The sequence below is a fragment of the Gadus morhua genome, chromosome 17, assembly GCF_902167405.1.
Source record: "Gadus morhua chromosome 17, gadMor3.0, whole genome shotgun sequence".
NCBI classification, from domain to species: domain Eukaryota; kingdom Metazoa; phylum Chordata; class Actinopteri; order Gadiformes; family Gadidae; genus Gadus; species Gadus morhua.
The window spans coordinates 4,477,724-4,504,311 of NC_044064.1; the positions used below are offsets into that span (position 1 = coordinate 4,477,724).

The 26,588-nt window shown below is 49.8% G+C and overlaps 2 protein-coding genes across 2 annotated transcripts in view; both read left to right on the plus strand.

Annotated features, from left to right (window-relative positions):
• The first annotated feature begins 718 nt into the window (after positions 1-718).
• On the plus strand, positions 719-3,069 carry msantd1 (Myb/SANT-like DNA-binding domain containing 1). The gene is given in 3 exon segments (XM_030338301.1): positions 719-1,178; positions 1,360-1,687; positions 2,738-3,069. Coding segments are annotated over 3 exon segments (912 nt in total). The 5' UTR covers positions 719-924; the 3' UTR covers positions 3,068-3,069.
• A 4,829-nt stretch (positions 3,070-7,898) lies between these two features.
• LOC115529922 (regulator of G-protein signaling 12-like) overlaps positions 7,899-26,588 on the plus strand; it is a 29,689-nt gene continuing 10,999 nt past the window's right edge. The window contains exons 1-3 of the mRNA XM_030339069.1: positions 7,899-8,103; positions 8,631-10,550; positions 13,161-13,263. Of these exons, the coding sequence (XP_030194929.1) occupies positions 8,712-10,550; positions 13,161-13,263 (1,942 nt within the window). The 5' untranslated portion in view covers positions 7,899-8,103; positions 8,631-8,711. The remainder of the gene's footprint in view (positions 8,104-8,630; positions 10,551-13,160; positions 13,264-26,588) is intronic.

Here is a 26,588-nt window from a genome sequence, read left to right on the forward strand (position 1 = left end):
AGAGAGAGAGAGAGAGAGAGAGAGAGAGAGAGAGAGAGAGAGAGAGAGAGAGAGAGAGAGAGAGAGAGAGAGAGAGAGACGAGCGCATTATTTTAATATAATACTTATGTGAAATGCGCATTTTAACCATGCATTCTCGTTTCGCTGTGGATATGTGTGGACGGCTGATCTAGTCAGTGCATGTCTCTCTGCCTGTCTCTGCCTGTCTCTCCGCCTGACTTTCTGCCCGTCTCCTCTCTCCCCTCGTGTTAAACGCATGCTTGTTATTTTTTTAGTGCGTGCCAACTGAAAGTATTTCCTTAAACGCTAATGGTGCTGAGGCAAATCCTCTTACTCCCGGCCACAATAGACTGGTCTATTACTAAAAAGCTTTTAAAAAGCAACCGCGCATTGGCAGCCTGCCGTAGTCTAGTTGCCAAGGAAACACACTACCCCCTCCCCCTCCCCGCCAGTGTCCTCGCTCACCTCTCCCGCCCTTCCCTCGAGTGTTATATTTCAAAGCTGTCAGCAGCCTCTCGCGCTCTCTCACTGCAGCCTTTCAGCTAAAAGCTTTTTGTGGAGCCAGCGGAGTCCGCGCGAGAAAAAAGCGCTGGTGGGAGTGGCCAGGGAGGGAAAAAGGGAGGGAAAACAGAGGGCCCCTTTCACCGTTGCCAGGGCAACTTGTGACGAATCCCCCCCCCCCCCCCTCTACTAAAAGCTTTTAACCGGATCTCTCTCCTGCCTAAGGCCCCATTTTGAGGGCTCTTTCAGCTAAGCTGTGTGGGGGAAAGGAGACGGTTAGGCGGCGGTGACTGTGTGTTAATGCATAGGGCTGCTCACTGTAAAGTCTAGAGAGAGATCTCAGCAAGGCAAAAGGGCTTTTTACCCTCACACACTCTAAAGACTGTTCTGTGCAGTAGGTTGGAAAACAGGCTGTTTTTAACAATGGCTTCAGAGGACAATTTCAGCTACCTTCTGCCCGGCCACAGTGAGAAGCACAGGCGGGCCCGCAACTGGACCGACGGCGAGATGAAGGCCTTGCTCTTCGTGTGGGAGGAGCATCACAACGAGCTGAAGTTGAGCAAGAGGAACGCCAAGGTGTACGAGAAGATGTCCCAGAGGTTCCTGGAGCTGACCGGCGAACTGCGCCACAAGGAGGAGATCAAGATGAAGATCACCAACATGTCCTTCCAGTACAGGTAACCCGGGGGTTTGGTTCGTTCAGATTGTGTGTTTAGGTTTAAACCCTGATAGGGTCCAGCATGAGGCCCTCTCGGTGCTTCTCCCTCCCTGTTCTGAAGGCCGTTCACTAAATTCCACCGTTCACCATAACATTGGTCGTGACCCACCCCCCTCCTCTTATCTCCTATCGCTCTCTAGGAGACTCAAATGCAACAGCGAGGAGGCCAGCGAGGCCCCGGATTGGCCCTACTTCAAGGCCATCGAGACCATCCTGTCCAAGCCGCCGGATAACGGACGGCTCAGCTCCTTCGAGTTCCACGCGGCGGCCGGGGGCGGGCCCTCCACCTCCTCCACCAAGTCCTCGGAGGGCCTGATTGGCCAGGGCCCCGCGACGCGCAGCGGGGCAGCCGGGGGCCTCATAGGCTTCCTGCCGGAGTACACCGGCTCCTCCGACGAGATGGAGATGAAACAGGAAGTGATCGACTCGCTGAGCTCGGACAGCGTCCAGTCACTGGACTCCAGGCGAGTTGGTGAAGGGAGTGTGCGTGTATGTGTGTGTGAAGGAGTGTGCACGTATTGGCCCGTTTAGGTTTAGGCCGTGAGGTATAGCGCCCCCTGTGGTCAAAGCGGTACCACACTGTAGCAATGTCCATGCGACCCGCTTTTACTGGGCCTCCCCGATTTAAGGACACAGGTTGTGGATGTGTCAATCAGTTTAATGCAGAGTTATGACTACATGATACATAGAGAAGATGTTAGGGTTAGGTGAGCTTTCGTGTCAGCCATCTTCCGTGTGTGTGTGTGGTCGGGATGGTTGGTTCAACCTGTGTGTGCAGCCTCAAGCAGCCCCAGACTGCATTCCAAATCTCATACTTTTTTCTGCAGTTACCCGTACAAAGTACTTACGGTTAATAATAATAATTCATTGAATTTATTTAGCGCTTTTCTAGACACTCAAAGATGCCTACATGCATACACAGTATGCATAAAATTGGGACATACTACAGGTGATGTCACTCAGTGAGTTTGCACGTAGAGTCATTATCGGATAAAGAAAGGAATAAGACCTCAACCAGACTTTTAAAATGCATGTAAAGACCTTTACCAAATCTACTTCGGACCGAAATCGGTACATAAACGGACAAGCGAGATCGTATAAGAACACCGAGATAACTCGATCATAGTCCGGTTTCTACCTGCATGTAAACCCGCGTCGGTCTTCGCGTTCTAAGCATGTTAGAACAATTTGGCCTCTTTCATGTTGAATACGTGACAAACAAAACTCCAACCAAAAGGTCCAGTTCCAGCTACTCATTATTTTCTTGCATATCCACAACTCAAGCTAGGGTCGATTTTTGGGGATAAACCAGTCAGACTAAACTTGTTTTGAAAGTATCCAACCAAAAAAAACCAGACCTTCAGGTTTTTTTCCCTTTTTCTTTGTCAGAGCATTTGATTTGTTGACTGCCGTCAGGGTGTCAAGCATATTTTGACAAATATGTAAAAAAATAATCCCAAAAACAAACGGCCTACCCTTTGTTTAACCTTCACACACATTACTTTCAGGTAAAACAAGCGTATCCTTTAAACTCAAAACCCCATGTCTCCCTGCAGCTCCCGTCCGGGGAAGAGAAAGCGCGCGGACAGGAAGCTGGTGTCCATGAAGAGGAAGAAGCTGCGTCTGATGAGGGCCATGCTCCAGGAGCAGCGGCGGATGAGTCGCTCCATGGAGGAGAGCAGTCGGGAGGTGCGCCGCGCTCTGCAGCAGCAGAACTTCCTCCAGATCCAGACGCTGCAGCTCCAGGAACGCATGATGAACCTGCTGGAGAAGCTGGTGCAGCCCACCCTCCCGGGCTCGGCCACACCGTGGGCCCAGGGCGGGGCCCAAGAACTGGGGAAGCCGTGAGACGCGAGACAGCCCCCCCCCCCCCCCCCCCCCCCCGGTGTGACGACGGAAGGTCCTGGAAGAGGTTTGACGGACGGACGTCGCAGGGTGTTCTCTTGTAGATATTTATAGATGCATGGGAAGGATGAGCCGGTATGGAGAGGAGGGGCCTTTGGAGGCAGTCCATTGATCATTTGTCCCTGTGTCATGCTGAAGATAAGTCTTTGATTGAATGCACAGGCTGCTGACTAGCCAACTATATTTTTTTGTGCCAGAATAGGGTGGGAAACCAAAACCATTATACCGTCCTTGAAATCTTCATGCAACTATTTCAGCTCATGATTTCAGTCAATATTGTTTATAGACATGGATGGTTTCGTTCAAAACATTCTGTTTTTGTAGAGTAAAATAGTATTTTTATTTTTTTTAACACAATTGTTCTATATTGAAAAGTGTATGTTATATAAAGGAAGGATATGGACACAGGGCTCTCAAGTCTCACACATTCGGCGTGAGACACACGCAATTCAACACATGCCCAGGCTCACACGCCACACTTCGTATTTCTCACGCAGAGAAATTACCAGGATAGCGCCCACCAATTTGGGCCGCTATTTAACAGTGGAACAGGTAGTAATCGAATGGGTTTCCCGTACGTAGGGTAACCAGACGTCCTCTTTTGCCCGGACATGCACTATTTTTGAGGCACTTTTAAAAAAAATGTGTGGGGGGATTTCAAAATCGTCCAGGATTTTATTAACCTTTGTGTCGTGTTCCTTTCTCCCCCCTTATTTTGGTGCTCCCGGTCAAATTTGACCGGCCTGTTTTAACTGCACTTACAATAACAAAAAAAACAATGATCATTACTAAATTTTATTGAATTCCCTTTTAACCTGTAAACAATGTCTCAGACTACTGGTTTACATGAGTAACTGCAGTGAATAGACACAGAAATTGAAAGTTGTATTCCAAAATTAACATTTATTGTAAAAAAAAGACAGAAAAATCTAAACAGAGACCAAATTCACAGAACATCACCATGAACACATCGTGCGTGTGTGTGTGTGTGTGTGTACTGTTCTGCCTGCGCGTTAGGTATCTCTCTACGTTATCGCAGTTTAACAGCAAGCCAAACTCAGATATAGCACACTTGGGCCAGGATTGGAGCGTCTTGCTCCCTGTATTTCCTCTTTTATATTGTGTCAATACCACGAGTGAAACTGTAACAGAAACAACACAAAAACTTAGTTTCCCTTACAGCACAAGTTGCTAATAAACAGAAAGGAATGAACCTAGAAAGAATAACTAGGACTACACGCCGAAAGTGAGCCCGCTAATAGCAACAATAGGCTAATCTAACGCAGGCGCACACTTTACATTAGCTCATTATCTTGTTAACTAAACATCACGTTTTTAGAATGCTAGATATCTTCATACATTACATACTGCATTATAAACTTAGAGCCATTGCTTTCATGAGCGTGAGAAGGGAAGAGAACATTCGCCAAATGACCGACTGTCTTTCGTACTGAGCTATGGTTGCAACAAGTATAAACAACACGTAACCTACTTTAACACTTCAAAATAAAAGTCCGGTTCTCATCATGTAAATATTACTACATTCATTAAATCATTTAAGTGCATTTAAGTTTGAACATGAATACTATTCTGGGGGCAGAACATGAATACTATTCTGAGGGCAGAACACTCCCCCTGATTGGTGCGTCGGGTCACCACAGTCAATGGTCTAAATACGTCCAGCCCCACGTAGCTGAAGGGTGGAGAGGTGTCGAGCCACTCTGGAGGGAGGTCAGCCATCTTTTGCACTCCCAGTTTCCTTCTAAGCGTACGGCATGTCACACAGTGATGGAGGATAGAGCTGACCAGTCTTTTGCCAGCGACAATCCACAGTCCAGCCGCTCTGATGGTCCCCTCTGAACTGTCGCCCGTGTGCTTCACTTGTATATGATGGTGTTCCACAAGCAGTTTAGTGACATTGCTATTTTTTGAGAGAATAATGGGATGTTTTACCTCTGATTCGAAGGAGGAATATCTGAGACGACCTCCTACCCTCAGCAGGCCGTCACTGATGTAGGGGTCAAGGGTCGGGAGCAGACTTGAATTGGGAATTTCTCTCTTTGCTTGAAGAGCAGCACGTTCGCCTTGAAACGAGTCTCTTTGAACAGTCTCTACTATGAGTCTCCTCGCTGCTGTGAGTTCTTCAGGAGTGTGAGGCCTGCTACACTGATGCCATGCTTTAAATGCATGCTGGTTGTCAAACAGCTTTCCCATGAAGGAGGAGAACTGCTGCTTCATCTCAGCGTTTCTGCTCAGAGTGCGCCGTAGAGAGCTGAGGAGTGACGGACGTCCATTCTGGAGCACGTGTGTTCTGAAGACGCCCAGGGTTGGTTTGTGGGCGTTGTCAAGGCACACTTCAGCTATAATCACCCAGCCCAAGTCTAGACGTTGAGCAAAGGGTGCATTTTGATGTCCATTTATTTAATTCCCCCTCAGGTGTGTCTTCCCCAGGGGCCTCTTCCCCAGGGGCCTCTTCCCCAGGGGCCTCTTCCCCACGGGCCTCTTCCCCAGGGGCCTCTTCCTCAGGGGCCTCTTCCCCAGGGGCCTCTTCCCCAGGGGCCTCTTCCACAGGGGCCTCTTCCACAGGGGCCTCTTCCTCGCCATCTGTTGACTGTTCGGTCTCATGATGGTCTGGATCAAAATCAGGATCATCGTCTTCTATTTCTGAGACTTCCTCCTCTATTTCTGGTTGAACTTCAATCACCTCGTCATCAGTTTGAAAAAAAAAGGTCAACTCATTGTGTTCATAGTAAAATAAGAGCAATGCACAAGCAAGCTATATATAGGGGATCTGTGAGAAGATATCATACATTTTGTATTGAAAGTGTGGTTCACGTGGGGGGATAGGTACATAAGCACGGGAATGAGAGGACACCTAATTGTTCAGTCTGAAAGGGGTTCACGTGGGGTGGAGTGTGTGTGCGTGCGTGCCTGAACGTGTATGTGTGTGCGTTTGCATGTAGGTGTGTGTGTGTGTGTGTGCGTGTAGGTGTGTGTGTGTGTGTGTGTGTGTGTGCCTGTGGTGGTGGTGGTGGATTTGCGGTTGTGTACTATCTGATGGATGAACACAATCTAGGATCACCCGTTCATAGGGTTAGGGTTAGGGTTACACCACTGGTGTTACAAACTAAGTTGACTAAACAACTTAAAATTCAATGAAAGTAGTGATCAGCAATTGTATGTTCAAATGCCTAGTGTGGAGGATATCATAAGCCCTCGAGACAAATAAATGTAAAACACAATATTTATGATTGATTGAAATGGAAATCGGTCAGATTTGACCCGAACACGACAGGAAGGTTAAAGCCTCATACATGTTCACAATCACATTGAATTTGCGTTGCGTTTCTCTGGGTCGTTCACAAACTAGTTAGGCTACGCCCTCCCCTACTCAGTTCTGTTTGCTTTGCATTGGTGGAAGTGGTTAAGTAGAGCCTTCAGATTGGACGGTTTGACTTACTTATAGTTACCGTCATGTTTTGTATTTATTTTTTTAACATTCTGGTTTTATAGGGACACACATTAACAAATTGCTCGTACAGGGGATTGATAAAGTTCTATCTCTTGAACAGAAAGAAACACTTACTTTACACACTTTACCACACCACTTTGGCCTACTGAATGCCACAGATATATTTTAAGCATTGAACCGAATGCCTCATAAATATATAATTATGTTTTTGCACGTTTGCAACGTTTAAAAGTTCAGGAGAAAGTATATGCCTCTACTGGTGTTGCTTAAGCCAATAGCCTTTTGAGGCAGTGTTGTTTCTGAATATATTAGTGTTAAGGGCCAATAATGCTTATCATACATTAGTCACCATGTCTGTGGACACATTTGTATGCAGTCAAATGTTAATATATGTGCCCCCCCCCCAAAAAATCTCACTCTGAACTCAGTTCAAAACTTGAGAGCCCTCTGGTCGACATAGAGGTGACTCTGGCAAAAGCTAAATGTTTATTTTATCAACAGAGATCTTGCTATAACATTTAAATATCCACCCATAACCTACTTGTTCATTCATTGTATTGTTCATTCACTGCATTTCTGAGAGGATTTATTAGCATGAACATGATATGCCGAATATTACTATATGCTCCGTTTTATGCGATGTTAAGCCAATAAATCATTGAGTCACCACTGTCTACTGTCCTTCTATCTTATGACCGATTATGAAGTGAATCTGTGGCTGGTGTTAACACAATACGATCTTTGAAGGTGTGTTATACGGGTTCTGTAACGCAGTGCCTGGAGCCGTTACTACCCTTTGACCAGGTGCATTGTTAACGAGTGGAACAAGGTCATGTCAGTGCATTTCATTCAACAAAGCCAATGATAGAATATATAGTTGTTAGAATAAGGTCAGGTAGTTATCCGATGTACCTCTGCACTGCCAAATACAACTGTATTGGAAAAGGAAGGATTCTTTTTTTTCTAACCCTAATGAATACACTTGTGTAATATGTAACTTCCTTATGTTTTGTTGTGTATTATTTGTAGTACTACACTTTGCAACAAAACAATGTAACCACACGATTAACATATTTAATTAACTTAGTCACAATTCCCAATGTTTACCCAGGCCATAGTGTGCGTTCCCAGGCCATTGTATTCGTAATCCGCATAACACCACGTTTCAAACTGTCAGTCCCCGATAACTCACAGCCAATGGGATCATTTCAAACATTTGAATATTGAGCAGGACAATCGCCCCGATTGGCTCAAGAACGTGTCACGTGGCCCGTAGACGTTACGGTGTCATGGTTACTATGAAAGACGCTTTGTAATCCCAGCAGTCAATGGAGGGGGTGTCGCTCGGTCCATATGCACTTCTACACCGAGGGGGGATACTTGGTGAAAAAAAAGGGAATCTTTGAAGTTTTGATGCAAACAAATGTACACGTGTAGGTTCCCGTCGTTGTAAGGGCACTCGGATACCTCTTGGAAAGTTGGACCAAACTCCAGAGGAGCTGAATAGGTAATTTTACTCGGCAATGTGACTCTTGTGAGGCAGCCGCTGTGCTGTGATTTTGTGGTTTGATTTTTACCAACTTTAAACTTGTGTGAACCTCCTGCTCGGTGACCCGGTTAAAGTCCGAGGCCATCGCTTCACACAACGCGTGCCTGAAGTCAAAACAATATTTCAAAATGAGTTAAATAAAGAAATCAGTGCACTAAAGTGGGTGGTGTTTACGTCATTCTGAACAGGCGGAGGAAGGGGGGTTTGGGGGTCTGTGATTGAACTGTTCTTGAGGAGGCGAGTCCAGCTGGCAGTGGTGTGGGTGGAGGGGGGGGGATTCGATTAAATGCAATCTGTCTGTTTTAGAATAACCTTGTCACTCCTTGGTCAAAAAATATAACGATGCCTAGGCAAAGAAAGTTTTCCAAACATTGGAATTTATTGTCTCATTTTTAAAATAAGAAAAAGCATGATAAAAAGTATTCCAAATGATGAGTCGTTGTTTAAATCAAAATCAAACCCTGTGTCTCTTTGTGTACACTCAGGATGACAACAGCACCTCGGTGTTGGCACTCAAACCAAACAAACACAAGTGTCGCGGTTCCCACGGGAAACGCACAACACGGATGAGGATCATGGGGCAGCCTGAAGGCGTGCGCCGGCGTCTCGACCTCGAACTTAATCCCCCCCCGGGGGACGTCAGACACTTGGAGGTCGTACGCGGTCGCGCCGGCTACGGCTTCACGGTGACGGGCCAGGGCCCCTGCCTGCTCAGTGCCATCCTGGAGGGTGGCCCCGGCGCGCAGGTGGGCCTGAAGCAAGGAGACCGCCTCCTGGCCGTCAACGGCGCCGACGTTTCCCACCTCCCCCACGAGACCGTGGTTCAGTTGATTGGCACCTGCTGCAACGGCCCCCTGCGATTGGCCGTGCTGGCGGAAGGGCGGAGCCCGGGGACGCCCGCTATCGACGAGGACGAATGCGATGGAAAGGATCTGTACCGAAAGGCCGGTGTGTTCCGCACCCTTTCGGATGACCCGGCCCCTCCGTCGGTGTGTAGCCCGGGCGAGACCAAGCCGCGGCCGGTGTCGGAGCCCGACTTGTCGCGCTGGGCCCAGCGGTTGGACTCCCTGGTGGAGCGGCCCCAGGAGGAGGGCACGGAGGACGGGGACTCGGTCTGCAGCGACCCCGAGGAGGCCGGCGCGGACTGGAGCCTCCTGAACATGACCATGGTGGTGGGCTACCTGAGCTCCACGGAGCTCCTCCTGAGCCACGTGGAGTCGGAGGAGTCCTGCCTGGAGGCCATCCGCCAGTGCATCCGCCAGCTGGGCACGGAGCAGGACACCCACACGCTGGTGCTGATGAAGGTCATGTTCGACTGCGTGCGGCTCTGCGACGACGCCGGGGCGGTGCTGGCGGCGTTCCCCGCCGAGAACCTGCTGCTGGGCGCCGTCTGCGCCGAGGACGGCCGCTTCTTCTGCCTGGTCACCACGGCGCACGTCTCCGACGTCCGGCCCCCCCAGGAAGGCCCCCTCCGGGCGTCCTGCCACGTCTTCTTTGTCGACCCGGAGCTGGGCTGCCACCGGGACCACATGGCGATCGCCGGGCGCTTCGGGTTCCGCTGCACCCCGGACCCCGACGCGGCGGGCTGCCTGGAGTTCCCCCCGGCCCCCCAGGAGGTGCTCCACTTTGTGTCGGTGCTGTACGGCGACATGGGGGAGGCGGTGGAGCGGATCCGGGTCCGGCTGGACGCGGAGGCCCTGCCGCCGGCCGCGGAGGACGAGGACGAGGACGTGGACGAGGAGGGGCGGGGCACGGGCAAGGGGGGCAGCGCCAGCAGCACCGGAGACAGCGGCATCGGGAACGCCTCGCCCCCCGAGGAGCGGACGGAGCGGGACTTCCCCCCATTGGCCGAGGCGCCGGGTGGGAGCCACGCGGGGGTCCACCTCCCCAGCTGTCCCTGGGATTACCCGGCGGATGAAGAGCTCGCCCCGCGGGGCCGGGCCCAGACCACCCCCAGCCTCTGTAATCCCGACAGCCAGCTGGACGAGGGCTTCCCCCTCACCGAGTCCCTGCCCGGGCCGGACGCCCTGAGCGGCTTCTACGGAGGCCCGCCCCCCAGGCTCGAGTTCCAGTTCAAGCCCCCGCCGCCTCCCCTGCCTCCCGGGAAGAAACAGAACTTTCTCCGGGGACCGCTCAGAAACAGCCAGAGGTGGTTCTCCAGGCAGAAGGGGCCCAAAGGACACAGCGGGGCCCCGGAGCCCAAAACAACGGTGGCGGCTAACGTCTGGCCCTCCAGCGTTAGCCTTGCCGGCATTAACGCCAACTTCCTGCCACCGCCCATGAGCCACATCAATACGGACGGCTATGGTCTGGGCAACCCCGGCGCGATGCTGCCTCCCAAAGAAGACTGGACCAAAAGGTTCCTGGAACAGAGCACGAGACACGCGAAGGAAGGCCACAACAAAGTAAGAAAATAGAGTATGGAAGATCCATACGGAGACCAATATTTTCTATGTATTTCTTCTTAAAGGTGGAGTGTGTAGGATGTGATGGCATCTAACGATGAGGTTGCAGATCGCATCCTACTCAGTCCCCCCCCTGACAAAATACAATTACAAAACAAAATCTGCTCTGAGACGATGCCGCAGGTTAACTCCATTACCCACAATTCCTTTGCAGCAGCGTCGTCAGACAGGCGGGCGACCTCATAATGCAGTTTTTAGAATGTTAAGGAAGAAAAAAAGAATCAAAGTGTAACTTCAGTCAATATCAAGAGTCCAGAGAAAGTTCTGGAAACACAGACTCCTGAGGCCTGTACTGGCCGTTAGGCTGCCAATAGGGGATCCAGAATGATGTCGTGGTCTACAAGGGCATCGAGTAGCCAAGTGTCAAGTGATCAGGTTGAGAGATCTATAAATTTGATTCATTTGTCTGTAAAACCATATGTTATGGTTAACAAGTAAGATACGGATAATGACTACGAATTAAAAACAGGTTCTCTCTAGAGCTGTTTGTCCATAATCGGCTATTGTAGAAACATGGTTGGCCCTGTAGAAGAGGACTCTCCCTATGTAGATATAAAGGGCTTGTACTAGGGTAGGATTATACACAGATTAAAACATACCGTTGTATATTATATTTCATTTTATGCCCATTCCACTTGATGCCACTAAATTCAACATACTGCACCTTTAAATCATATCCCTTGACTGACGCATACATTTCATGCCTCGGATTAAAAGTCATTTTTATCGATATAAATTAGATTAGGGGTTTAAATTTTACGAAGCGCATTTTAAAATAACCACATGGTTCGTTAAATAACGTTACCAATGCATTTTGCTGGATATTATATGCTGACCGTTTAATAGCATTGTGTTACTACTCACTGTGCGTAGTGAGTCTATAAAATGAGCTTCTGTTACCACATGTGTTAAAGTTTTGTTAAACATTCACACCAGTCCAGGAAGTATAAAATGCTCCCTTTGAGTTCCCAGACACCGGCCCGGGTGTCATGGCTGTTTCCTGCTGGCAGGGAATGTGAAATACAATAGCATCGTTTCACTTTCGGATACGTGGGTGTGAACCATAGGGCGTGAACCGAGCGCTAGACGGCACCTGTTGTCTGTCAATGATGTCATTGTCATGAAAAAAGGGCAGAGTCTAGTGTAGTTCTTCTCGTTGTCCACAAGAGGTCCCTGTTTTGCTATACTTTGCTCCTTCTGGAGCAACGAGAATACACAAAATCGCTGTCAAGCTGTATTGGTCTGATTCAATTTATATTCAAAATAGTTTTAGTCCAAGTCTTGGCAGTTGGCACAACACTTCACCTTCAACTGGTCAATGGTAATTGAAGAACACCAAATCCTTTAGTGCTAGACAAAGACATTCACTTTAGAAGTATGTTCACCAAAAAAATACCATCCACCCTCATTCAATTTGCATATGTGTTATTCAATTCCAAGTAACCGATGTCCTTCAAAACCCCTCTCAATCTGGCTACCAAAACACAAAAAGCAGTGTCCTAGACTATCCACCGTGGCGGGTAATAGTGTGTGTGCATGAATTCCCCTGCGTCAGATTAGAAAGAAGACAATCTCGCGCAGGAAGCCAGGAAAATTACAGGGTAGTGCCCATGTCATACGCCGTAATTGCCCGCAATTCTTCCTCGTCTCTGCTCCCAGCGTTGGGTTCAGCTATTCTCGACGCACGACGCAGAGCAATTCAATAGGGGGCGAGGGCCAATGTAATGAACGCTGAAGCGTGATCGGAGGAGGGATAGGAGGACAAGGAACAGACAGACGTGTGAGGATCCTTCTGTGGTTTTCGTTCCATTCATATATAGTGACTCTCCGGCCCCCCCTTGCTTCTCTCTCCTCTCGACGCTGGGCTGGCTGGCTGTGTCTAATTCCGGTGGGCTCATTTGGTGACATGTCTGACTTGAACCCCAGGGAGGCAGGGGGGGCTGGCATGTCCCGGCTGTGTGACATAACCTCCCATTAGCCGCAGGCCCTCGCTGCTTTTGCTTCTTCTCCATGCCCGGTCTGATCTTGGGATCTGAAACACATTGGGACACGGCTTGGCCAAATTGCCATTTTTATGTCAAATTTTGACGTTTTAAAAGTTCCTGCTACTGGAACTTTTAAAACGTTAGTGCTACTGCTATAAACTGATTCTTAATATCTGCCCGGTTGTTAAAATAGTTTTATTATTGCATATTACACAAAACTTTGCTAAGACAAGGCTGGAATACGGTCCGAAATATCATTGCTTCATAAGATTTACATTTACATTCAGGGCACTTGGCAGACGCTTTTATCTAAAGCGACTTACAATAAGTACATTTGTCAGGAGGAGTTGAAACAACGTATCACCGTCGGTACAGCAAGGATGTTCATAGACCAAGTACAGGAAATTGCCTCATATCGTGATGTTATCATCCTACATTAACACGGGTGCAACTGGAATGAAGAGGGGATACTGAACGTGGGATCCGGCGCTCCATGTTGGGAGCCGGTCCTTGTTGTATCCGGGGGTGTTGATGTGTGTGTCTCCTGCTCCCTCGCCGTGTTCAGGGCCCCAGGTCGTGGAGCAAGGGGGCCCGTTCGTCCGGCCGCCGCCCGGGACAACGGCTCAGCATGGCGCGCTCCCTGGACGACCTTGAGGTAGGCACACAGTGTGTGTGTGTGTGTGTGTGTGTGTGTGTGTGTGTGTGTGTGTGTGTGTGTGTGTGTGTGTGTGTGTGTGTGTGTGTGTGTGTGTGTGTGTGTGTGTGTGTGTGTGTGTGTGTGTGTGTGTGTGTGCGTGCGCGCCTGCCTGTCCATCTCTGTGCTGTATTTTGTTTTTGTTTTCACATCCCTTTCAAAAGCTTTCAAAAATATTGAACGCTTCTGATACAGGCTCATTTATTTCCCTGCACGGATGAAAACGCTACGATGTGTTTTGTTTAGGGACCGCCTCCCCCCCCCCCCCACGCACACTGCTTCCCTCAAGCACGTTGACATTGTTTGGGTTTTTGTCTTTTTTTTTGGTTCTCTTTTATATTTACTTGATTAGCAGTCTGTGTGGATTCATGAATGAACGTCGAACCGCAACGCGATACATTCGTTGCTGAGTGACGGACATGATTCTCTGCCCCGCTCTCTTGGGCAAATCCACAGGAAACTTAGTCCTGTGCACTGGCAAGACGCCAACACCCCCCTCCACCCCCCACCCCCTCCATTTTCTACTCATTCCCAGCCTTTTCATTTCCTCCGCCTTGAACTCGACTCCTGCGTTTTCTTCTTCTTCTTCTCCTGCCTCTGCCGCGCCGGGGGCAGCGGGACCTGGTCCGACAAAGTGCTCTTTGTGGCCACCTCCACGGCCCCGGCCCCCCGGGTGTTTGTCCCGGCTAATGAGTGCTTCCACTGCCGCCGAATGGCCTGCCGACATATTCTCATGTCGGGGGGGTTGCCATGGGATTCTTCCAGGCACCCCTTTGATGATCTGCTCTCAGATTCTCTCTTTGTTTTCGGCCGTCGTTTGTTTTCCCTTCGCATCTCTCACTGTCTCTGTTGATCTCTCCCACCGTCTCTGTCGCTCTCTCGCTCTGTCTCTCGGTCTCTCGCTCTCGGTCTCTTAATCTCAACCTCGCGTTCGCCCTCTCTCTCCCTCTCTCGCTCCATCAGTCACATGCACAGTACATGCGTGTTATTGACATTCAGATTCCAATTAATGCGACAAACACAACCGCCCACAACATGCATGTATCTTGCACATACACACATGCCTGCACGCACACACGCACGCACACGCATACACACACATGCACAAAGGATACAGCTATAAAACACAAGAACATTAAGTACAGAGACGTGCATGAATCACCGCCGCAAACGGACACACCCACAGAACACACATTACACACTCGCCCGCCACAAGGCTCCGTGTTTAGAATGGACACACACACACACACAGACACACACAGACACACACACACACACACACACACACACACACACACACACACACACACACACACACACACACACACACACACACACACACACACACACACACACACACACACACACACACACACACATTTTCCGAGGCAGCATTTGGCCTCACTTCATGCCTTCACATTATTTATGCATTCATCGTTTCTATGTTTTCGGAACTGAATCCGGAAAATTATTATTTTAACATAATCGTATTCCGGAATGAACACTTAATCTTTTCCGTGCTCCTGCTATCTTTCATGTCAGCCTTAGGTTTCCCTCCGAGGGGCTTAGTCCATGTGTGAACATAAGATACGAGGAGCCTCTTTGTGTTGTGGTGGTGTGGGCATTTATTGAGCGTTAGTGGCCGGCTCCCTTTAAGATACGGCCACTGGTCAGGTCGCCTCTCTCTCATGTAGAGAAGGTTGGAAAACACAAACATGTGGTTGTATCTAGGTTACCGTTGATCACGGAGTAGCGAAAAGTGGAAAAATCCAATGCCGGGGCACCACGTGATCCACCGCATGCAAGACATCATCGGGTTGAGTTTCTGCGAGACAGAACCGGTGGGAATGCAGTATTTTCTTTCCGTGGTGGTGGAAGTCTATCTGGTCCACATCCTCTCGAAGGCTGTTTCCTCCTCTGGTGTTCTTTGTTCTAAAATGCACCAATGCATAACTCCCACATAGAAACGTGTCTTGAATAAAATGTCTGGCATATCAAGTGTGATACAGCCGTGTTCTTGTGCTCGATGTAGACCTGCAGAGTTCGGTCTGTTTGCGTAAAGTTGGTTGCACAGACACTTAGCCTAGATTCTCTCGCCGCTCCGGTATTGATCGCAAATGCTTCATTGTTCTCACTCAGGGAAGTCGATTTGGATAAAAAGCACCCTGCTTGAGTGGGCCAATGTGAACGCGAGAGTGTGCGTATGAAATGGAAACTGCAGTCATGTTTCACTTTCCCTTCCCGTCGTCTGAGGTTCATCTCGGAAGCCGCGATAACAGTATTAGCAACACGCAAAGCGCTTGCTTCCAACTGTCCGTATGGCCCTCTCTCCGGTAAGCAGTCGACGTTCTGCGTGGAGGCCACTCCAGTTATACCGAGGTCATCTCACGTCTCTCAGAGACTCTCCTCATGACGTGGCCCCCCCCCTCCCCGTCGCCGACAGTACGACCGTGTCCAAATCCAAGCACGATTATTTACCCAGGCAAGAGCCGTGGCTGGTGGATGAACCGTAGCTTTCAGACAGCTGTGAACAGAGGGGGTTTAAGCACTGCCAAAGGCAATCCGATCCGCACCTTTTCTCCTCTCCTCCAGCGGCTCTCACTTCAAGGGCTCTGCTTCACCCCGGGGTTTGCACTCTGAGATCACAGAGCGCACTACTACTGAAAGCCCCCCCCCCCCCCCCCCCCCGCATCACCACCACCTCCTCCACCACCACCACCACCACCACCTCCTCCTCTACCACCACCACCCCGACCATAAAGCAGGGAGCCAGATGATGACCTTGCCTCGACTAATAGCCAACCGGTATCCGTGTCTAATAGGGGTGAGATGGTGAGGAATTGCCCTTCTTCACGTCGAATGTCATTGTTAATTGCGTGTCCCTGCCTTCCTTTGGCTGTGTTTTCTAAGTGGGTCGTAGCAAAGGGTCATGTTTGTGTTGTTTGTGTTCTCTGGCTCTCCCTGATACCACTGTGTTTCACGTGTTTGTTGGGATTTGTAGAGCCATGCCCGCGACTGACCGTGTCAATTATGTTGCCTGACCGTCTCAAACTAATCCTTCCGTCACGATCGATGGAGCCCTAGTTGTGGCTGACGCACTCCGCCTCGGAGCTGGTCCGGTTGCGTGGGAGGTTATGTCGTGAAGAGGAACCAACAGAAAAACACATCGCTGGATCGCGATGCGCTTTTGATCCGGTCAGCGGGAGCATCTGGTTCGCCCAAGGACAGCCGCGCGTGAGACACCGCTCCGGTTCACAAGCATTGGCGCGTTCGGAAGCAGCAAACACCCACCGCCAGCCCTCTCTCCATCTCCCGCACCCTCCCCTCCGTCTCCCCCACCCTGCGTGGACGTGGGCCCCACTGGGTGTTACCTCGTTGTGTGTGTGTGTGTGTGTGTCTGTGTGTGCGTGTGTGCGTGTGTGTGTGTGTGTGTGTGTGTGTGTGTGTGTGTCCGTGCTCGCTCACACAATCACACCGCGGCGCTGTGTATCTGCGGTTTGTCGTTGTGCGTCACTGGCTCTCGCGAGGAATTCAAGAAACAAACAAACAAACCAACAAACAAACAAAGGAAGACGCCAAACAAACAAGGGGCAACAGGTTCACCTCCCGCTGTTCCCAGCTGTCAGTTGTGATCCTCGACAGACAGGTCTGGGAACAGATGTCCCTTCCCTGGGAGCAAACCCCCAGAATGTTTTGTTTGTCATCCCAAATAATGTCGCTTTCTTGAACAAAGCGTGGAAAACCCTTGATTGACGACTGACAGAGGCGCTGGTGGTCCGTCGTCAGATCCTTCCCCCCCACCCCCATCCTACCTCTTATGTCGTGTGGGCCGTTGCATGTGGGTGATGTTTAGCTCTCGGCCTGTCTTGCCCCCCCCCAAAACTCTGTGACAAGCTTGTACACCAGAAAGGGGATGCCCCCGATCCTTGCAGCGTCACAGGCTACCAATCAGAAGATCTGGTGTGTGTGTGTGTGTGTGTGTGTGTGTGTGTGTGTGTGTGTGTGTGTGTGTGTGTGTGTGTGTGTGTGTGTGTGTGTGTGTGTGTGTGTGTGTGTGTGTGTGTGTGTGTGTGTGTGTGTGTGTGTGCAAACGCATCAATAACTTCTTGCGAGGCCATTGGCAGGCTCTCGGGCTCCCTGTGTTTGTTGACATAGGTTGCGATTCTCTCTCTCTCTCTCTCTCTCTCTCGCTCGCGCTCGCGCGCGCGCGCATGCCCAGGTGTGGCTATGTTAACTCTTCTGGTGTTGATTGCATGCTTGGGGCTAAGAGATCTTCCGTTGCTCTGTGGGCGTTGCAGAGAGAGAATGAGTGAGAGACAGAGGCAAGCAGCGAGAGAAAGAGGGGAAGAGAGAGGAGCAGAGAGTGAGAGAGACATTTAAGCATTGTGAGAGAGTTGCAGAGAGAGAGAGAGAGAGAGACATTCAAGCAGGGAGAGAGAGCTAGAGAGATATTGGGGCAGAGAGAAGGAGAGCAAGATTGAAGTAGAGATAGAGCTTGACCAAAGAGAGAGAGGGAGAGGGAGGAAGAAAGATTGGAGCAGAGAAAGAGAGAGAGAGAGGCAGGGCGAGAGTGAGATTGAAGCAGGGAGAGAGAGAGAGAGCGAGATCGGAGCAAAGAGAGAGAGGGAGGGAGGGCACAAGAGGAGGCGGCAGCAGAGGGAGCGTTTGAACTCCCATTAGCCGTTGGGATTTTCAGCTTTTCTGCACGTTTTCTCTCCTCCCTCAACTCGGTCTCTCTCTCGCTCTCCTTGCTGCGAAACACGGACTCTTTACACACACACACACACACACACACACACACACACACACACACACACACACACACACACACACACACACACACACACACACACACACACACACACACACACACACACACACACACACACACACACACACACACCGTACACACGCACGCTCCGGAGCCCCGGCGGATGGACCCGTTTACTCTAGCCGGGCGCGTGCACCAGAGCTGAGGAAGAGCCCGACGCGCGCGACACAGCACCATACATGGAGCAAAGTTTGACCCTCCACTCTGTAAGTGTCTGCATGGAAAAATGGATGCTTGGTTTTTTGCTTTTTACACGGAGTGTTTCGCCTTGCACACAACCGGTGTTCTTTGCCCTCTTCTTTGGTCTTTACGTGTGTGTGTGTGTCTCTCTTTCTTTGTATGTGTGTGTCTCTTTCTTTTTTTCTGTGTTTGTGTCTCTTTCTTTCCGTGTGTGTGTGTGTGTGTGTGTGTGTGTGTTCCTTCTCTCTCTGTCTCTCTCACTCTCTTAGGTCTTGCATGGTAGCTTGGTTCCAGTACAGTGGTTGGCTTGTGTGTGTGTGTGTGTGTGTGTGTGTGTGTGCTGTCGGAGGGATGTTTTCACCCAGGCCAGTTTCCTACTCCCATGTGCTGCACGCTTTTGACTCGCACTGAGCCGCTGTGCACCAGAGAGACACACACACGCTCACACACACACACACACACGTGTCTCGTTGAAACCTTGCCAACGGGATAGCACGTTGACGCTCTGTGATTGGTCCTCTGACTGAAGGTGGGGGGTGTAGAGGGGGGTTATCATCATCAAGCAATGTCCTCTGTCACGGGTGTGACGTGCAAACCATCAAAAAGGGGAAAATAAGTAAATGGGGAGAGGGCTATCTCGTCTGCCTGTGTGCGTGTGTGTGATGAAGATGTAGGAGCTGCCTTTACCGTTTTGTTGTTGTTGTCGTCGTTGTCGGGTGAAAAAGGGTCCTCGCTGAACGACGGGGAGAGAGACGGAGAATTATTAGTTATTTTTAGACGCCCATGTTGCAGCCCTGGTTTGAGGTTGGACTTGGATGTGGGGACACGCAGTGGTGGTGGTGGTGGTGGTGGTGGTGGTGCCCTGCCTCTCTCTCTCTGTCACTCTCTATCTCTCTCTCTCTCTCTCTCCTTGTGTGTGTCGCTCTCTGTATCTCAGTGTCACCTCTGTTTCTGTCTCTCTCTGTTTTTTCTGTCTTTCTCTCTCCCTCTCTGTCTCTGTGTCTCAATCTCGCTGTGTGTGTCTCTCTCTCTCTCTCTCTCTCTCTCTCTCTCTCTCTCTCTCCCTCTCTAACTCTGTCATCCTCCCTCTGTCTCTCCCTCTCTGTCTCTCCCTCTCTCTCTCTCTGTGTGTCTGTGTCTCTCTGCCTCTCTGTCTCTCTCTCTCTGTGTGTCTGTGTCTGTGTCTCTCTCCCTCTCTGTCTCTCCCTCTCTCTCTCTGTGTGTCTGTGTCTCTCTCCCTCTCTGTCTCTCTCTCTCTGTGTGTCTGTGTCTCTCTCCTTCTCTGTCTCTCTCTCTCTGTGTGTCTGTGTCTCTCTCCCTTCTGGGCTCGACTCTGAGCCTCTGATTCATCGCCTGTCTCGTTCACTCCTGCCCTCTCTCTTTCTCTGAGCAGCGTCTTCGCTCCTGGGTGTCTCCGGGGCACCGCCATGTTTATCTTCCCTCGGTGGTCATCCTGTGTCCGTGCAGTAGGGCTTTGACTTTTGGCCAAAAATCATATTCGAAGTTTGTTTGTTTATTAATATTAGTATTCGAATATATTCGAATATTTATTAATAATATTTTGACCATTAAATGCCTTCAGTAATACCTGGGCTGAATCCGAGTACTTAGTACATACTATTTATGTACGGTCTACAGCTATGCGTAGAACGCCTAGAACGGTCTACAGCTATGCGTAGAACGCCTCTGAACTCTTCCGAACACCGCCTTAACTCCACCGGATGTTTGGAGATGACGTGTCTCCCCTCAGATGCCGGCAAAATTACCTTGATAAGTTACCTGTTTTCCATCTTGTCATCGTTGCTATTAAATTAAAAATGTCTCTTTTTACTTAATTACTTACTTTACTTTTTTACTCTTTTTAATGTCTCCCTTTTTCGCCGCTTTCTATGACGTCTTTCTAAGCCGCTGTTGGTAGTGTCGGGTCAGCCATCTCTTCTTCGTTCGTTACCACACCCGTAGTCTGGTAACGTAGTGACGTACCGTTGTATACTGTGGCGGTAGTACGCATTCGGAAACGTTTTCCGTGCTACACAATGCACACTGAGCATTCGGACGCGCTATATTTGTGGCGTGCTACAAAATGCATACTATAAGTATGAGTATTCGGATTCAGCCCTGGATTGCGCTTTGCGAGGTTTGTTTACAGGCGTTGCTATGGTTACCGGTCTTGCGTGTTCCAACTGTTTATTATGTTTCTAATAAATCGCTGTCTAATCAATACTTCATTCACTTCCTCTTCCGTGGTCATTACAATATTATGAATAGACTGCATGGGTTCTCCGACGTCTCTGCCTCTTGGCCTGCCCATAACAGGTTCGAATATTAAGGGCTGCCTAATATTCGTTCGAATTATTTTTATTTTTTTTGATATTCGAATTATATTCGAATCACGAAGTTCGAAGTCAAAGCCCTACCGTGCAGACACTCTGACACCCGGTCGTTTGTATGCAAATACAGCAGCGGCATCGAAGCATGGCCCCCACACGGCGATATCGCCCACTTGGAACTCTCTGATGGCAACGAGGGTGCTTCACATATCGGGCACCCTGTGGTTTGTTGTAGGGATCGACCGATATATCGGTCGGCCGATATTATCGGCCGATATTCGCATTTTTCACGTGTATCGGTATCGGCCGATACGCTGCTGATTTTCGCCGATATTTTTTTCGCCAAGTTTTTTTTTAATTTTTTTTTTTTACTCTTTCTATCTCACCTGTTTTTAATATTTGTTAAATATTGTTCATCTACTTGTTCTTACTTGTTCTACCTCGCCTGTTTTTACTATTTGTTAAATATTGTTTTTTATATTGAAGTTCAATAAATGTTCCTTTTTTTAAATTGAGACTTGTAACATTTGTTATCAGTGTAATTTTTATGATTGAGGGAGCAAAAGCAGTATCGGCTCTAAATATCGGCTCAAGAAAATCGGTATCGGCGTATCGGCTAAGGCTGATGAAAAAATATCGGTATCGTATCGGCCCTAAAAAAATCTGTATCGGTCGATCCCTAGTTTGTTGGTCACTGAATTCTATTTCTGGTGTCGACACTGGGGCCTTAGAAGACGCTGGTATATACGGTGCGATCTGTGGGGTGCGGTGGCGGGAGATAACAATGATGTTGTTCCCCCCAGAAGAGCATTGAGGGATGTACAAAGGAAGCGGCTTCATATTGAGGTGGTTTCCATTGTCATACTCCTCTAGATGTAATCTCCGACCCCGCTGGGGAAAAACATCCATTGAAAGTTTCATTGAAGAATGAAAATCGGACTTCCTCCACTTGTGATCCCTCTGAATGGAAAAGCAGTGCATGAACACAATGAGGTAGAAAAAAAAAGAATGGGAGGCCAGCCCATTGGCCAGCAGCTGCTCAGAATATGAACCCGCGATGAGCCAATCACCGTAAGAGCAGTTGTGGTAGTGGGAGTTTGCTACTGCTGAGTCTGCTGTTTTTAACCAAACTGCTCAGAGGAGGAAAAATACCCCATTTCCCGGTCCTGGGGAAACCACGGGCAACACACGCACCGCTGCCATTCCCTTCTCTGCCCCCCCAGGGGGGAGGGGGTAGTGGGCGGAGCTTGTTGCTGTGTGTGATGATGTCACACAGACATTAAGATGACCTCATCCTTTTGACCCGATGGTCATCGGTTGGTTTGGGAGCACAGTTGGCAGGATTGGTCCAAACTTTTTTTTTTTTTTTAATCTCTTTCTTCACCGATCATAACCTGACACAGAAGAGGGATCTTAAAGCGGTTCAGACTCGCAGCTTGAGTATTAATAACCCCCTCTGATGTCTCATGAAAACAAACGCGCTCCGGAGGGCTGTGTCAGAGGCAACAGGAGACAAGGAACGGCTGTGGTTATCCGACTGAACGCCGTTCAAGTCCCGACATGCCCCGACTACCCGCATCACACCTGAGAGAGGACGGGGGGTGGGAGTGTGTACTATGAGTGTGTGTGTGTGTGTGTGTGTGTGTGGGCGGGAAGGTTGGGGTGGGGTTTGAAGGGAAGAGGGGGGGGGGGGGGAATTAAATAAGAAATTTTCTCAACAGAAGGCGGAATCGGTTATAGACGTTTGTGCGTGCTGACTGAGTTGATGATGTCTCCCCCGTTCCCACGGTCCGAGGCCTTATCGCGGGGAGCCTTGAGGGATGATCACGCAGCCGCGTGTTCCCGTGTCTCGACAGGCTTTGTAGTATTCGTTCGAAAACGAGCGGCGCTTACTGTCAGACACACACCCCTCCTCTGCCCGGGGACCGCCAAACGTGGTACCCGCACCGGGTTTTTATCATCACGCCACATGCTTCCAGCCGTGTCGTGTCGTGCGGGAAGCCTCGCGCGTCACAGGGTTTCTGAGGAAGCACTCGAGGAGGAACCCAGGGGAGGAATCCATTTAAAGGTCATGAGGACCAGAGGACAGCGAGCTGGAAGGGTGGACAACATGGAGAACGTGTGAATCAAATTTTCGTCTTCTTCTACACCTTCTACGTCATCTACCTTCATCTTCTAAACCTTCTTCTTTTTCTTCTTCACCTTCCTCTTATTCCTCTTCTTCCTCTTCGACCCCTTCGTCGTCTTTGTACCACCTCGATTTCTTCTTCTTTGTGGTTCCACCTCTTGTTTTGGTATCGTGATTAGAATCACAAGGCTCGTACATTCTGGTCCATAACTTCCTACAGGGCGTTCAATGGGAGTTGAGTTTGTATGCAGGCATCTCTCTCTTTCTCTCTCTCTCTCTCTCTCTCTCTGTCTCTGTCTCTGTCTCTGTCTCTGTCTGTCTGTGTGTGTGTGTTTTTCCCCTCCACAAAAATGCCCTGCCCTTGCCCCCATCCTCATGCCAAACTCTGAGACTCAACAGCATCCTGTCCTCTCTGTCCCTGGGGAGCGTCAACCAATTCTTACTCCCAGTCCTCTCAGGTTCCCATTATGACCAGCCAGTAGGACCCCCAACACACACACACACACACACACTCTCTAACTACTTCTCTTTAGTTAAGGTCAGGACGCTGATAATTACTCAGGAAATCATCATCCGTTTCAAAGCTGCCTGCCTGCTCCACTGCATATACACACACACACACACACACACACACACACACACACACACACACACACACACACACACGTTAATTACGTCCCGCCATTAAAAAGCGATCCCACCTTGTTGACATTTTTGTGTGCATTCCAAAAAAAACGCTATTTGTACATTTGTGGGGGATGGATGGTGTGGAGTACGGGGTCCCAGGGCTAATTATAAGGGTCATGTTTCAGGTTGGAAAGTCTCCGCTTTATGGGAATCCACGAGAGAGAAACGGAGAGCTGAGGGTGTGGTGGCCTCTCATGTGGTACACACACACACACACACACACACACACACACACACACACACACACACACACACACACACACACACACACACACACACACACACACACACACACACACACACACACACACACACAAAGATCCCCCCCCCCAGGCCTTACAGCTTCAAGGCCCTCCTAGTGATTAAAAGGTGTTTGTGTGTTGTCATGCTTTTTTTGTGGTTTTTAAATCCCTGTTACCTTTTTGTCTTGTATAAACGAATTCACTGGATGTACCTCATAAGAGTTAGCTTTGAATAACATGTATGAGAAGTCAATTGTATATTTATAGATGGAGATATAGTGTTCCGGTTTTGGTGGCTTTGTATAGGTCGTAATCTTTGTCCTCCGCGTGGGTGTGGGCCAGTTTGACTGACAAGGCGATTCACACTGCACCCAACGGCGGTCGCTATCTTCTACCGCAATCCCACGCACACAACAATGCATTTCACGCAAGGAAAATGGCCAGGAGGAATTGATAAGCCTTTCCTCCAGGCTCACCCCCCTCGGCCAATGAAACACGTTCTTGGATGTGTACAGAGAACCGAGCGAGCTTCGGAGTCCGCTCTCCTGGGATCAGGGGACATAGTATAATGGACGACTGGCAGCCGCTGGTGCTCAGATGTGTGTCTCTGTGTCGATCGGCTGTAGCTCGTGGTGTGTTTGATCGTTGAGCGAAAAAGCCTTGGGAGTCGAGGAAAAGAAAAAAAACCCGAAGCAACGCACAAAAGGCTTGCTGAACTTGAAGTAGATTAGATTTTTTGTTTATATTTGTATATTTGTGAGTCTCGCGGATCATAACTCAAACTTAACCATTGAGTGTATCAAATTAAGTGTTTATGAAAAGCCAGATGTTTAGATCATGGTGTCTCAGACCGTGCAAAAAGAAAAAGGGGCACTGCAACGATGAAAGTAAATCACTCAGACGAAGGCCCTCGACCCCCCGCCGGCGTTGTTATCAGCGTCATTGACATCATATGTATATAGGCCCTGGTGGTAATGGGGCCTAATGGCCCTGGACTTAAGTGGGGCCATCTCCCTCTGAAGTGGTGGACCCAGCTAGCATTGGAGAGGAAACGTCAGATTAGAGATGATCAGAGGGCCACCGATGGTTACAAAACAAGCCGCGACTGTTTGCATTCCAGACGGGATGGGGACAACCGAGTACGCGTTGCTACCCAGTCGGCGCTTCTCCTTAAACGCTGATCCCCCCCCGCTTGATATCGGGAACCACATCTCGATTCAGACCATTCCGTTTTTTTTTTGTTTTGAATCGTTGGCATCGGCCCCCATGGGTTTGGACAAAGTGGAATGACGACATGGTCCCCCCCCCCCCCCCCCCCCCCCCCCAAGCTCCGGGTCACCCGCTCTTGGGCAGGAGGGAGCGTCTGAGATTACATTGAGGTTGTTTACCATTCCTGGTGCTCCGCTCCATGTCTGGCGGGTTGAGTGTTGAGCGAGACCCCCTTTGGCGTGAGCTTGATGCTCGTCAACAGAACACACTCGTCACAGGTCCCGATGCGGCTCTCTCTCTCTCTCTCTCTCTCTCTCTCTCTCTCTCTCTCTCTCTCTCTCTCTCTCTCTCTCTCTCTCTCTCTCTCTCTCTCTCTCTCTCTCTCTCTCTCTCTCTCTCTCTGCTCGACCCTCCTCTCTTATCTGTCGCCGTTCCCTCTCAGTCCCTCCCCCCTGGGATACCAATCTCCTTGGTGGTCTGAGTTCTGCTCTCCGTTGCCCTCTCCCCGGGGGAGAAGGCTCGGAAAGCGCCAGCCAATGAGCTCGCGACGGCTCAGACTGGGCCAATCGTAGTTCTCTGTCAACACACAACACAAGAACACAGTCAAACAAGCCTTTGTTCTTGTGTGAGAACTTGGAATTGGAAACTGGAATTGAGGTTCCAAGCTCGTAGGCCAGAGATGAATTTATTTTTCTTTTGTTGTTCGGTCTTTGCGTCTCGTTTCTGGGTCAGAGGTCGCCGGCTCACCTGGCTTCGGCCACTGTCGTGAACTCTTCACCCCTGGGTCAAAGGTCGTCAGATTCCAACCTGTCACACAATGCTTCAGGGCCATGCCGTATCGCTTCTACCGCTGATGTAACACAGACATACCTGCATGAAGCGCTGCTGATAAGACCGGTATTTCCCCCCTTTTTACGCATGTACCAAAAAAAATAAAGAGAATCGTGAAGAATTCCGGTTTTAATAGATGAAATCCAAACCTCAATATGCGACCAGGCCTGTAAAATGCCACGTTCCAGCCAGGGCACGCGATGGTTTGGTCCAGAGAAGGACATTTGTGGCGAAGGAAACGATGTGGTTTGAAATGAAATGTGAAACACTCTCGGCTCTCTCCGTGGCAGACGGGGAGAGAGCCTTGAAACCGACCACCTACGGTTTCTGCGCCAACACTGAACAGTACAAGAACAATATCCACTGGTGCATGAGACCCACCAACGCACAAAGAGACTCAGCGAGAGATGCTCCTTCAGCTTCTTCTTCAGGTGTCTCTCCGTCGGGGAAGGGAGCCTATCGCCAGGAAGCGGCAGGGATAGCTCTATGGCCACCGTGGAAGGCCTCGGTCCTGGCTCACACACGTTTCTCTGGGCATGAGGAACCAGGAGCCCTGCGGAGTTCAAGTCCGGGACATATTTTTCCCCCTTTTTTTTTTTTTTTCCTCGTTCTTTGCACATTTTCTTCCCTTTCTTACTGGACGGAAAAGTCATATGGTTTCAATTTACAGTGACTGGGTCCTTGTCTTTCAAGCGTAGAAAAATACCCAGTCGCGAAACAAAGAAGGGTGAGGGGGTGGGGGGTGTGCACTGTGGTTTGTAGATTATTACGGGGAGGGGAGGGGGGGGGGGGGGGGGGGGGGGGGGGGGGGGGGGGGGGGGGGGGGGGGGGGGGGGGGGGGGGGGGGGGGGGGGGGGGGGG